The 14,336-nt window shown below is 39.7% G+C and overlaps 1 protein-coding gene across 11 annotated transcripts in view; it reads left to right on the forward strand.

Moving 5' to 3' along the window:
• The window catches only part of sox6 (SRY-box transcription factor 6), a 194,982-nt gene extending 182,461 nt beyond the window's left edge, over positions 1-12,521 (forward strand). For 8 of the 11 annotated variants that reach the window (XM_053683309.1, XM_053683311.1, XM_053683312.1 and 5 more), the window contains 3 exons: positions 375-608; positions 5,018-5,234; positions 6,974-12,521. In XM_053683309.1, the coding sequence (XP_053539284.1) occupies positions 375-608; positions 5,018-5,234; positions 6,974-7,262 (740 nt within the window). In that variant the 3' untranslated portion in view covers positions 7,263-12,521. The remainder of the gene's footprint in view (positions 1-374; positions 609-5,017; positions 5,235-6,973) is intronic. The other 3 variants (XM_017478068.3, XM_017478069.3, XM_053683314.1) reach the window with 2 other exon arrangements.
• The last annotated feature ends 1,815 nt before the right edge of the window (positions 12,522-14,336 follow it).

Here is a 14,336-nt window from a genome sequence, read left to right on the forward strand (position 1 = left end):
AAAACTCTGGGCTTGATGATGCTGAGTGGCCTGATTGAGAGGCTGAATGCTTAGACAGAAACACACACACACACACACACACCCACACACACACACACACAGATGGCGAGTGTGTGAAATGATTATGTGCTTGGGCCCTGGATGAATATTTAACAAGGATTTAAGTCAAAGTTTCGTTTCTTCTGGACATGAGTAGAACCCACAACACCGCCTTGTTCTGTCCACAGTGATGGCCAAGTGTGTGTAGGTGTGTGTGTGCGTGTGTGTGCATATAGAGAGTGTGTGTAAGAGGTCGAGCTGCTTTCCTCCAGCCCTGCAAAGTTGATTAACACTTTGCGCTCGTTTTGTCCTTCTTCTCGCTCTGGTGTTTCCAGGGAGTAAGGAGCTGAATGGTTCTGCAGATAAACCACAACAGTATTATTGTTGGCCAACAGGAGGCGCCAGCACCACCGAAGCCCGGGTGTTCAGAGAATCGCGAGGACGGAACCCCAATGAGCCGCACATCAAGCGACCCATGAACGCCTTCATGGTGTGGGCCAAGGACGAGCGCCGCAAGATCCTGCAGGCTTTCCCGGACATGCACAACTCCAACATCAGCAAAATCCTGGGTGAGTCCTGCGTGAGACACGCGCTTCCATTATTAATCACGCGCTAATCAGCGCCAGTCGACCTGCATCCGTCTCGTCTAACGGCATGTTTCCGCTGCATTACTACACTGTTTCTTAAAACCTGAGTGAGAGACAGGAAATACATGGATACAAACGAAGAAAGAGACAGGGAAGGAGAGAAAGAGAAAGCCACAGAAGGAGACATGAGAAAGAAAGACACAGATATAAAGAGAGAGACAGGGATGAAGAGAGAGATTGAGAGAGACAGACAGAAAGAGAGAGAGAGAGAGATTGAGAGTGACAGACACAAAAAAGAAAGGTCAAGAAAGAGAGATAGACACAAAGAGTGAGAGATAGACAGAGAGACAGATAGTGATAACATGAGGGACAGAGAGAGAGAGAAAGACAAACAAAGTTAGATAGAGAATGAGAAAGACACAGAAAGAGTAAAAGATGGACAGTGAGAGACGGAAATAGCAAGAGAGAGAGCAAGAGAGATTAGATACATTATATGTAACTATAAATGGATAAAAACTATGACTTGCTGTTCTGTTTTAAAGTGCTGGGGTATAAGAGGAATAAAACACATTGTAAGTGTAACTTGGCTAAAACCTGCTAGCTAACAATCTTCAGAACCCGGTGTCACCTTCAGAAAGACGCTCAGGAAGGTTTGTTGATATATTTGGTGATATGTTTGATATATTTGGTGATATGTTTGATATATTTGGTGATATGTTTGTTGATATGTTTGTTGATATATTTCCTGGAAGAACTAGTTACAGATATATAAACACTCAACAGGAAAAACGAGCAGGTCGTATAATTCTTGGGGTTTAATCACGACCTAATAACGACTGTTCCGTTTGTTCTCCGCGTGCGTTTAAACATCAATTTAATTAACGCTCTATGAATGAAGACGGGATTTCAAAACCTCACGTCTGTACCTGAACTCCAGAAAGGGCATTTACGAGGCCGGATTTACGAGGCCGGATTTTCGTCACCATCATCGGGTAGATGAGCGCGTTCCTGTTTGATTGGCCAGCACGTAGATGTTTTGACAACACGAGAGTGATACTGTAAGCCCCGCCCTCTGGACAGGCTGATGTAATTTTTTCAGTAAATTTTTAATTTTTTTTAAAATCAGAAATGAGGCTTAAAATAAGAGATTTTACAAATTAAAGTACAAATACAGAAAAAAGCTGCGCTGTTAGCTGTGATATGCTACTTATTTAACGTTTAGGGAACTGGAATAGTTAATCGTTTCTTCTGTAAAATCACTTTAAACCTGTTAAGAATGTAAATAAAGGATCTGTAGCGCTGACTTTAACCAGCACCTTAGTTTAAAGCTTGGTGATGTCTTTCAGCTACGTATAAATACTCCACTGTTCAGACGTGGTGATGGTGATAAATGTGTGTGACATGAAGGATAAACAGAACAGCATTCATGACACGCTGAAAGTCTGTTGATGTAAATGAACATGAGCGATTTCACCCGAGCCACTGAACACCTCCTCTGTTTGAGACGGATACCAGAGAGAGAGAGAGAGAGGGAGGGAGAGAGAGAGAGAGAGTAGATCACTTACTGAGAGAGAGAGAGAGAGTGTGTAGATTGCTTACTGAGAGAGTTAGAGAGAGATAGAGTGTAGATCACTTACTGAGAGAGTGTGAGAGTGAGAGAGTGTAGATTGCTTACTGAGAGAGAGAGAGAGTGAGAGAGAGAGAGCGTGTAGATTGCTTACTGAGTGAGAGTGTGAGAGAGAGTAGATCGCTTACTGAGAGAGAGAGAGTAGATCGCTTACTGAGAGAGAGAGAGTAGATCGCTTACTGAGTGAGTGAGAGAGAGAGTGAGAGAGAGAGATAGAGAGAGTGTAGATCGCTTACTGAGAGTGAGAGAGAGAGAGATAGAGAGAGAGTAGATCGCTTACTGAGAGAGAGAGAGAGAGAGAGAGAGAGTAGATCGCTTACTGACTGAGTGAGACAGAAAGTGTGAGAGAGAGAGAGTGTGTAGATCGCTTACTGAGAGTGAGAGAGAGAGAGAGAGAGAGAGAGAGAGAGTGTAGATCGCTTACTGAGAGTGAGAGAGAGAGAGAGAGAGAGAGAGAGAGAGAGAGTGTAGATCGCTTACTGAGAGAGAGAGAGAGAGAGAGAGAGAGAGAGAGAGAGAGAGAGAGAGTCATTCACTCTGAAAAATGTTTCTGTCGGTCGGGAGAAAAAGCAGAAATGCAAATGCAACCTTGTAAAAAAAAAAAAAAAGTCAATATATACACATATATACACACAGTATAGTCCACACTATATATATACACACACACACACAGTATAGTCCACACTATATATATATACACACACACACACAGTATAGTCCACACTATATATATATACACACACACACAGTATAGTCCACACTATATATATACACACACACACACAGTATAGTCCACACTATATATATACACATACACACACAGTATAGTCCACACTATATATATATACACACACACACAGTATAGTCCACACTATATATATACACACACATATACACACACAGTATAGTCCACACTATATATATACACATACACACACAGTATAGTCCACACTATATATATATACACACACACACAGTATAGTCCACACTATATATACACACACACACACACAGTATAGTCCACACTATATATATACACACACACACACAGTATAGTCCACACTATATATATACACATATACACACAGTATAGTCCACACTATATATACACACACACACATTATATTCCACACTATATACACACACACACACACACACACACACACACACATTATATTCCACACTATATATATATACACACACACACAGTGTAGTCCACACTATATATACACACACACACACACATTGTATTCCACACTATATACACACACACACACATACACACACACACACACACACACACACACAGTGTAGTCCACACTATATATACACACATATACACACAGTGTAGTCCACACTATATATACACACACACACACACACACACACACACACAGTATAGTCCACACTATATATATACACATATACACACATTATATTCCACACTATATATATATACACACACACACACAGTATAGTCCACACTATATATATACACACACACACAGTATAGTCCACACTATATATATACACACACACACACAGTATAGTCCACACTATATATACACACATATACACACAGTATAGTCCACACTATATATATACACATATACACACAGTATAGTCCACACTATACATATACACACACACACACACACACACAGTATAGTCCACACTATATATATATACATATATGACCTAATTTATTCATGCTGTATTCATAATTCATAGATTTGACTTTTAATCCAGTTTAAAAGTATACATATCTATAACGTGTCAAAGACAAGATGTTGAATATGCATAAATATTATATCATTGTACCTATATTTCATATGTTACTATCGTTTTATAAAGGCAATATTAATGAAGCTAATATTGGTGTGTGTGTGTGTGTGTATCTATATCTATCTATATCTATCTATCTATCTATCTATATATATATATATATATATATATATATATATATATATATATATATATATATATAATAAATCCTCCACAGTCAACACCATAAGACATAAATTAATGACAAATTAATCCAGATAAATAAATAGCATATTAGGTAAATAAAAGTGAAATATATTCTTTGTGCATGTTTTAGTGATCTGTGTATATTTATATATACATATATATGAGCACTATATCTGATCTGTCGTGTCTTGTCGCGGCGAGTGTGAGTGCGAGCGCGAGTGTGATATTGTGGCAGTGGGCCGCTGTTGGAGTGGCTCAATCAGATGGATTTAGGAGCCGTCACACAGCCCTGGTGTTTGTCATGAAAAATGACGGGGCTAAATGGGTCTCGTCCCACAGTGCCGAGAGTCAATACATCACCGTTACTAAAAGTCCCGTCAGCCAGAGGGACACGTTGAAGGCTGGAGATATTTACAGGTCCTGTTGTTTCCGCTAATGCAGCACTCTGAGACAAAGCTGCCTTTAGCGATCGCCTCACCTCGCGCCCGAACAACCGGATTCAGGCGGGGACGGATATTAACGCTAGAAAGTGAAGAGCAGAAAGTGTTTTTGGGCAGAAATAACGTTCATACTGGATCTTGTATAAATGTGAATTATTTCTAATACTACTGTATAATCTTGATATGAGTAACATCTGTACTACAGTTCCAATGTTCATCAAGCGTTAACTGAAACTGCAATTTCCTTTAGAACTACTATATATACTCTCACTCTCTCTCTCTCTCTCTCTCTCTCTCTCTCTCTCTCTCTCTGCATATCTGTGACAAAATTCTTGATCTTCTTCTTAATTCAGGCTCTCGCTGGAAGGCCATGTCCAACCAGGAGAAGCAGCCGTACTACGAGGAACAGGCTCGTCTGAGCAAGATCCACCTGGAGAAGTATCCCAACTACAAGTACAAGCCTCGGCCCAAGCGCACGTGCATCATCGACGGCAAGAAGCTGCGAATTGGCGAGTACAAGCAGATGATGCGCTCGCGGAGACAGGAAATGCGCCAGTTCTTCACTGTGGGGTAAAAAAAAAAATAAGAGAGAAAAAAAACCCACATAAACTCCATGCACGATGTTCAAGACCTATTTTAATATTATAGCAGAGTGCTAATTAACTCTGGATTCTGATTGGCCAGGAGGTATTGATTCATTTTCTATAACAGCAGCTCTGAGAGTAGTGCAGCTCTCGAATCACAGCTGAGGTTTATTTCTTCCATTTGTGGAAGGAGTCTCCAGTGTCAGAGGTAAAGCTGTAAGTTTTCGCTTTTTTTTTTTTTTATTGTTTTTGAATCTTCAGAGGAGTCTTTGCGCTTCTTTGTAGTTTCTCACAACAACATCGCTTTGTCTTATTAGCTCTAAGAGCGCGAGAAAAAAAAAGAGACAGGCTGGCCTCGCTTTGTAGCTGCTATAACGTAAACGAGAACAGGAACCAGCTCGTTTCGTGGACATTCCTCATCATTAAACCTAGCTATACATGGATAAAACCGTGTGTATTGATTACACGCTCGGATTAACGTAAAAAAAAAAGAAGACGTTTTAGTTATTTCCTGATATTGATTGAAATATTTGACGTGACTGTCGGATATCGAGGTCTAAACGTGATGACAGGGAAACGTTCTTCGGACTTGGTAATTTATTTCGTGTGGTCAGCGTGAGATATCCTGCACCCGGAATTCCCACTTCACCGCTGAGGGAAAAAAATCCGCTCTGGAGTATCAATCAGAGCGTTTAACATCAACGCCTGCCTCGTTTTTTCACAATCATTCCCGAAGCTGTTCCGTCGTAACCCGATCGAGATCTTTTTCACAGCTGCGGGCTGAAAACGCTACCTCGGAGCACAGCGGTTCCTCCGGCACTAAACACGCGTTCAAATATTTGAAGGTTTAAGGAAAGACGCCACAGAATCAGAGTTCCTTGAGCAAATTCCCGTGCACTGAATGATAGACTTGAGAATGTATGGGGGGGGGGAAAAAAGCGCTCCTTTTCCCAAAACCTCTTAACTATCATGTTCTGTTTCGTTTATTTTACAGCACACGGTGCTGACCCACACCGTCTCGCTTCAGTTTCAACTGTAAATGCCTAATACACAGCAACGGAGCGTAATCTCTAGATCGGATTTCCTTAAACGTGCACCTCGTCGGCGTTTTACTCAGACCTGTCGCGAACTACGTAAGGAACGAAGCACTCCGTGTCATGCTGTTAAACAATCGGTGAAACACGTTCGCTCCTGCAGTTAGCTAGGGTATAAACAGCCGCTCCTTCACCAGACCTTTTCATTGATTTATTTTTTTAACTCCCGTGATGATAATAAGACGAAAGAAAACACGGCTCGCTACCCGAGAAACCGCAAAGGAGGAAAAGAAAACTCCTGAAGAGCGTAACAATGCGCTGACACCGGAGACTCCTTCCGTAAATGTTAAATAAACATCCCTAACACGCATTTTTAATCCACTGTATGTCGAGCATCCGGCGCACCAACAAACCCCTGTGATTGAGCTGTTACTATAGAAACGCTAGAGCGAGGAATGTCAATCTGGATCTTTATTGCTGAATGGTCGAGCGAGCATCACTTTGAACTCTCTCTTTCTCTCTATCTCAACTGTGTCTAACTCATATGTGGCCGGTATGAGCGCTCTTGTTTTATTTATATATATATATATATATATATATATATATATATATATATATATATATATATATATATGTATATTGACGTACATCCCTGAACGTTTTTAACTTTCTGTCTGTCCTCCTGTCTCAGGCAGCAGCCTCAGACTCAGCTCCCGATCAGCAGCAGCACGGGCGTCGTCTACCCCGGAGCCATCAGCATGACGTCAGATTGCTCGAGCAACTCGGCAAGCCCCGAGCCCACCGTGCCCGTCATCCAGAGCACCTTCGGCATGAAGATGGAGCCCAGCGTGCCCAGCGTGGTGCCCAGTGAACCGGTCAATGGCGAGGACGACATGGACATGTACGAGGACTTCGAGGACGAGCCCAAATCGGACTACAGCAGTGAGAACGAGGCACAGGAGCCCGTCAGCGCCAACTGAGGCTTTCGCTCGCGGCGGATAGAAGGAGTACTGAAATAGGAGGGGGAAAAAAACAACTACAGAACAAATTTAAAAAAGAGAGAGAAAAGAAAAACTTGTTTCTGATAATATATCCCTTAGGAGCCTGCATGCACGTGTGGCTCCCGGCTTCATCGGCTCTTCGGTCTTAAATGTTTCTTCGAGTGTGAAGCAGTTTGATTGTGTTTAATTTTTTTTTTCTTCAGTTTTTATAGTTTTATTCTTATTTGATCATGGATGTGTACACAAATTGACCTGTAAAGTTACAGAGGGCAGGACTTGAAACACAATTATAGCTCTCACAGTCTTACATATATATATTTTTTGTTGTTGTTGTTGTTGTTGTTGTTGTTATTGAAATTTTTTTTTTTTTTTCTTTTTTTTCTTTTTTTTTTTTAGATCACTGTTTTTGACGGGGTTCTGTATTTCTCTCAGGTATGCTGTGCCAGCCAACAGCTTGTGAATGTTTTATTTTGATTTGAACTATTTAAAAATAAGGAAGAAGACAGCAGAACAACAACAAAAAAACAAAAAAAGAACATGTCAAAATTGATGACGAAACACAAAACTGCCCCTTCTTTTAACTTAACTAATCTTACCTTACCTTATTTTATCTTATCTTAATGCTCTTCTTAATTGTTCTCTCAACACCACGTCCAAATCCTGGTCCAACCACACCGTTAACTTCCTTCCATGCAACCTTCGATCTCCAAGTCTTAAAGGAGAGCGTTCACGAGTCTTAGACAATCCTCTGGAATTTTATCGAGGTCGAAAAATGAAAAAAAAAAAGAAGAAAAGAGAACCAACCTTTTGCGTCCTTCCCTCTTCTTGAAGCACTCAGGAATTTTAGAGGCAGTGATGTTAGAGATGCTGGATTTTTGATTAAGGAGATCTGAAAGTCCTTGTTCAGTCCAGTCCAGGAGGTCTAGTGCGGTGATCATGCAGCCTGTCTTGCCCTTCGCTTCAGTCTTACACCCACGACGTTCTTAATCAAACAGATTGGCCAGCGTGCCAAAGCGGGGCCAAAGGCGTCCAATCTACGAAATTGAAAAGGCAGCAAAAGGCAGCTTTAGTGGCATTACAATCAGAAAATTGCTGTTGTACAATGCGTGCTGGTTTTTATTATTATTATTTTTTTTTTTACAGCAGCAAGTCCATAAGGGCTTTCTGTCACCGTAAAGGCCTTTTTGGAACGTTAAGCGACACGAGAAAGTCTTAAAGCAGGGCATAAATAAGTCTTAAAGAAACAAGAAGTTTGTCTGGGCCAGATAACGGAGACGTGGTGCATATTTAGGGGGATAAAAACATTGTTTAGTAGCGCAGCAGGTTATACTACCGCGCGGTTGAATTCTGGATTGTGATTGGTCAGAAGGTGTTGATTCGTTTTCTATAACAGCGACTCTGCAAAATCACAGGTTTATATTAATGCGTTATCGGCTCGTTCGGACGGGGAAATGAGCCGGTGAAGTTTCCTCTAAGCAGCCGTTTACTTCTTAACATTTATGGAAGGAGTCTCCAGTGTCAGAGGACAGTGGAGTTTTGGTCTTATTAGCTTCACAAGAGAGAGAACGGAACAGCTGTTCGTTAGGGTTCGTTATAACTGGCTGTAAAGTACAACGTGCCATTGTTGAATCAATAATAAAGCACTTCATGACATGCTGTTATGGAAAATCGACAACTCAGGGGTGAGAAGGCCCCGACGTCAGCTCTCGTATCTCGAGAGGCGGCGCCATCTGGCTCCGGACTCGGTCTCGGTCTCGGACCCGGACCCGGCGTCCGTCGGAAGCCGCGGAAAACAATACGGGCGGGACGGGAGGGAGTGGATCGCCGATTGTGCTCACTCCATCAAAGTGCAGCAGAAACCCGTGAGGTGCTGCCGAGCAGATGGAACAAGTAGATCAAGCTGTGGGAGATTATTAAAATGACTGACGAGTCTGTATCATCTGAAATGCGCCATTATTAATGCATGAGGCTCGGCTATTTTCCTCTTGCCCTTGAACCTGTCTTATTTTATTATTTTTTTTATTTCCATTAGCAACACGGCAATTACTGCTGGGCTGATGAGCTGCTGGTCACTGCGTTGCCTCTCAAGGTCGGAAATATAAATAAATTAAGCGATTCATTTTTTAAAATAAAAAAAAAAGTTCAATATAAAAGTTAAGCACTTATTTACTTTCCTCCTAGCATTAACAATTTCCGCAAAGCCCCTGAAATGGAGAAGCATTTACTTCGAGTCTTAGAAGTCTCTTAAGCACTTCTGTAATCTCAAAAAAAAAAAAAAACAATTCTTTTTTACTTTTTCTCTTTTTAAATTTTTTTAATTTGCTGTGATTTTTCTCGTGAGGTACGACACCAACGCTTGGCAGGGTTTTAACCCCTGATTATTCTAAATTCGTTTTTTCCTTGTTTTTTGTTTTGTTTTGTTTTGTTTTGTTTGTTTGTTTTAAATAGGTGTCTTGTTTAAATTTGTTTCATATCTGTTTGCTGGTAGATTAACTTGTACGTGTTTTGTACATATTTTGTTGACCACGCCAAACTGATTTTCTAGGCTGGCGGTAGACAAAAGGACTGTTGTCAGGACTGAAACTTGATCACGCTTGTGTAATGGGGGGGAGAGAGACAGACAGAGAGAGACAGACAGAAAGAGACAGAAAGAAAGAAAGAAAGAGAGAGAGAGATTGAGAGGACTTCGGTCACACACAGAGTTTCATACGTGTTACAAGCACTGGATATAAATGGTATTTTTATCGATTCTGACTAATGTGAAGCCGTCGTGCGAGAAAAAAAAAATCCACACGAACAAAAGTGACCCGTTTGGACTTCCCAGATTTGAGTCATTGTATTTTTTTTTTTTTTTTTTTTTTTTTCTGTGTGTGTGTGTGTGTGCGTGTGCGTGTGTGCGTGTATTTTTTTTTCTTTTGTTAATTTATGCAAAGACACGTGATAAACGAACACTTTTGTTTAAGCTCCAGTGCTGCCTAAGGGAGATAAAGAGCAGTAAACTCGACAGAAGGCTCACGTAAGAGACTGATCAGCCGAGACACACCGGACTTCAATCGCGCATCCGAAACTCTCATGTACGTTTGTGTTTGTATATTGTATTTGAAACCTATATAGTGCATATAGACTTTTATTGTATTTATTAGCCGTTGTCGGCTATAAAAATTTGTCAGTAGACCTTAATAAAAAGGACAATCAGAGAAAATACAGTGACGCTGAATTGGAACTCAAAATTTGTTTTTTTTTTTTTGTTTGTTTGTTTGTTTTTTAAAAACACATTTACCATCTCATTCTTTTTGGATTTTTTTTTTTTGTTGTTTTTTTCTCCAAAATTGTAAATATAACATAGAAAAATAGAATTCTATTTTTGTTCGTGGATACTTATTGAAGTATAAGTTATGTTATATTTGACTTGTTGTTGTTGTTGCTTTCCTTTTTTTTTTTTTTTTGTTTTTGTTTGTGTATGTCGGTCAATCATTCTTTAGGGAAAAAAAGAAAGGAAAAAAAAAGAAAAAAGAAGAAGAATCAAAAACTAGACAAGTCACTGTACCTCATGTAGATGCTGAGCTCAGTCCCTGTTGATCAGACAGTATCGGATCCGACTCGAGGAACCTCACTTTCACAAGACGTCCTTTCGAACTTCGAACTCGTGGCCACGATAGATTCGGCCAATCGGCCGAAAATAAAGAAAAAACGATTTGGGCGTCACGCGTGAGATCCGGAAGTGAGGTTCTCGCTAAGCTCGGTCCATGGTGGATGAACAAATATTTATTATTTTTTTATGCTGAATAACATGGACACGTTCTTAGAATTTTCTTTTTTCTTTCTTTCTTTCTTTCTTTCAGCTTTTCAGCAGCTGCAGTCCATTTTGTGTTCAATTAATTCATATCACTGCCATCTTTTTATGCAAATTAGATACAACTGAAGACAAAATACATATGCTGTTTCTACTTATCTTACTGTAATTCTGTTTCAGTCATTAGATGTTTTTTAATAATGTATATTGTGGGATTCTTTTATTCTTTTTTTGTTGCTAATTTAATCAGCACAATTCACTGACATGCTGGACTGAAATGCTGGCTGCTGTTCAGAAGAGTACGTTGTTTTTTTTTGTTTGTTTGTTTGTTTTTATTTTGCTGTCAGGGACAAATTATTGTCATTGCAATGGTACTTTCTAGTTTCTAGTCTCTCAAGCAACACTGTGTGCGTGGCTCATCGAGTGCCGGGGCCGCTCTCGACTTCGAATCCCGCTGGCAGCCTGATAATTATATTTCTTTTTGTTTTGAATTTTTGTTTTTGTGCATATAGAAACCGGTTTCTCGGCAGGTACCTGGCCAGGTATTGTTCGGGCGTTAGAGATATAGAACTAGTGTGCTGCTTTAAAGAGAGAGAGAGAGAGAGAGAAAAAAATAAAAAATAAAAAACCCAGTACAAAAAAAGTAATTAAGTCTAAAAATGTAAATAGTTTATCATATCTTGTACAGTCCAGTGTAAAGTTTTTAATTGAACTTAAAGGTTGCCATCACGCTCTCGTTCACAGTTTTCTTCTTTATACAGTATGAAAAAACAGTACGAAAGACGGCAATTTGCTAAGGGTATTATTGTTTTAAAAAAAATAAGACAAAAAAAAAAAGGTACTAAAAAGATTTTCTGCTTGGCTTCAGTATGTAAACCAGCAACTTATTGTTTTTTTTTTTTGTTTGTTTGTTTGTTTTTTCCATGTGCAGTATTGACGTGAGGTAAACTAAATTAATTCTACAGTCGTATGTTCCAGAGATGAGTCTACGAGTCTCTCTGTAATGGTAGTATTAATATAAATAAAATAATCCAGATGAGTGACGCATTTTGGTTTATTTAGGCACCTTAGTGGATTGTACAATTCTCTAGGTCGCTCTCCGTACAGGAGGCGTTTTTATTTTTTGTTTGTTTTTGGTTGTTTTTTTTTTGTTTTTGTTTTTTGACATAAAGTTGTAAAGTAATGACATTTCTACAGTATACTCAATACATTTGATGTACAATGGCAGAAGAGGGAGTTCCTGTCTGTTTTAGCTCATTTACCTCAAGAGTTTCCTCTTTTTTTCCTTCATAAAAACCATACACACACACACACACACACACACACACACACACACACACACACACACACACACACAAACATACAACCAGAAAATCGTCTCACCATCACTCCATCTTTTGTACTGCTGTTGACACTTACAAATTAAAGAGACATTTTGTTTTAAACAGCGTGTCGATTTATTCTTCCAAAGAAACTGATTGTGAACTCATGTAAGGACCAGAACATTACAATGGATATATATATATATATAAAATAAAGTTTACACACCCCTGTCAGAATGGCAGGTTTTTGTGAAGTGAAAGTACGACACTAAGATAAAGTGTCGCATGTCCCGCCTTTAACATGAAATCGCAAAGCATATTAATAAAGTGAAAAACCATCCGATCAGAAACTTTTTTCGGGGAAGAAAAAAAAAAAAAAGAGCAATAAATAAACGTTGCATAAGTGTGCACACCCCTAAACGAATACTTTTTGGAAGCACCTTTTGATTCGATTACGCCGCTCGGGCTTTTTGGGGAAGAGTCTATCAGCGTGGCAGGTCATATGGAATGTTTTGCACTAAAACAAGCTGGTAGTTATAACTATTCATGATTCCCTCAACCTCACAGAAGAAAAGCATCCCCAAAGCATGATGCTGCCGCCACCGTGCTTCACCCGGGCTATAATATTCCTATATTAATATGTAATATTTAATATATGTAATATTTCCTTTTGGAATTATGGATGACAGCTGTATGATAATTACTTTTGAACATGAGATTGAATGTGATTGGTTCATTCTGAACACAGCCACACCCCTGATTTATAAAAGTGTGCGCACACTTGTGCAACCGGGTTATTGTATGTTTTTTTTTATTCGTCGTATTTTTTCATCCTAAAGTGTTTCGGATTGTTTTTCACTTGATTTCTATACGTGTAATTTCACCTTGAGTTCTGACATGATTGATCTTGCTTTCATTTCATTGCATCGCAAAAACCTGCCATTTTAACAGGAGTGTGTAGACTTTTATTATATCCACTGTGTGTGTGTGTATATATATATATATATATATATATATATATATATATATATATATATATATATAATTTATTTCTGTATTTCTATATACAAAATAGTCATGATGAAGAAATATAGTTGTGTATAGATGGCGGTTAGGGTTAGTTTACCCTGCGCATAATCCTTTAACCACACGTTAGCTTGTTAGTCACGTTCAGTAAAAGTGTGATGAAAAGGAGTTCCTACAGGAGTTACCACCCCACAAAGTCCATAACAGCTCCTTTAATCAGGCTTCAGGATCATGCTCTTCAGATTGATTTTACTCTCCTTCTCCTGATAATCATCTCCCAGTGTACGCATCCTGGAGAGGAAGTGACGGTATACAACCAACAAAGTCTACACCAAGTAAGTCGTGTACTTGACACGCAGGCTAGGTGACTGAATAGGTTACGGTGACCCAAACGGGGGTCTTTTTGTGGGCGGCTGTGGATCAGGTGGTAGAGCGGGTTGTCCACTGATCGTAGGGTTGGCGGTTCGATTCCCGGCCCATATGACACCACATGCTGCAGTGTCCTTGGGCAAGACACTGAACCCAAAGTTGCTTCCGATGGCAAGTTAGCGTCTTGCATGGCAGCTCTGCCACCATTGGTGTTTGTGTGTGTGAATGAGAGCCAGTGTACAGCGCTTTGTAGAACCACTAAGGATAAAAAAAAGCACGCTATATAAGTGTAGACCAAATGATTTTCAAATGATAGACACTGTTCGAGCTGTAATTCTCTCAGGGCAGGATGGAGAAAAACACTGACTGTTTGGATGTGAACAGAAATAAATGATGGTGGGAAACTAACCCTGTACAAAGAGGGATTTTGTTTGTTAAAGCTGTACAGAGTGCTAGCTAAAACAAAGTACACAATGCAAGCTAAAACAAAGTATACGGTGCTAGCTAAAACAAGGTACACAATGCAAGCTAAAACAAAGTACA

Source organism: Ictalurus punctatus, chromosome 10 (assembly GCF_001660625.3).
Source record: "Ictalurus punctatus breed USDA103 chromosome 10, Coco_2.0, whole genome shotgun sequence".
NCBI classification, from domain to species: Eukaryota; Metazoa; Chordata; class Actinopteri; order Siluriformes; family Ictaluridae; genus Ictalurus; species Ictalurus punctatus.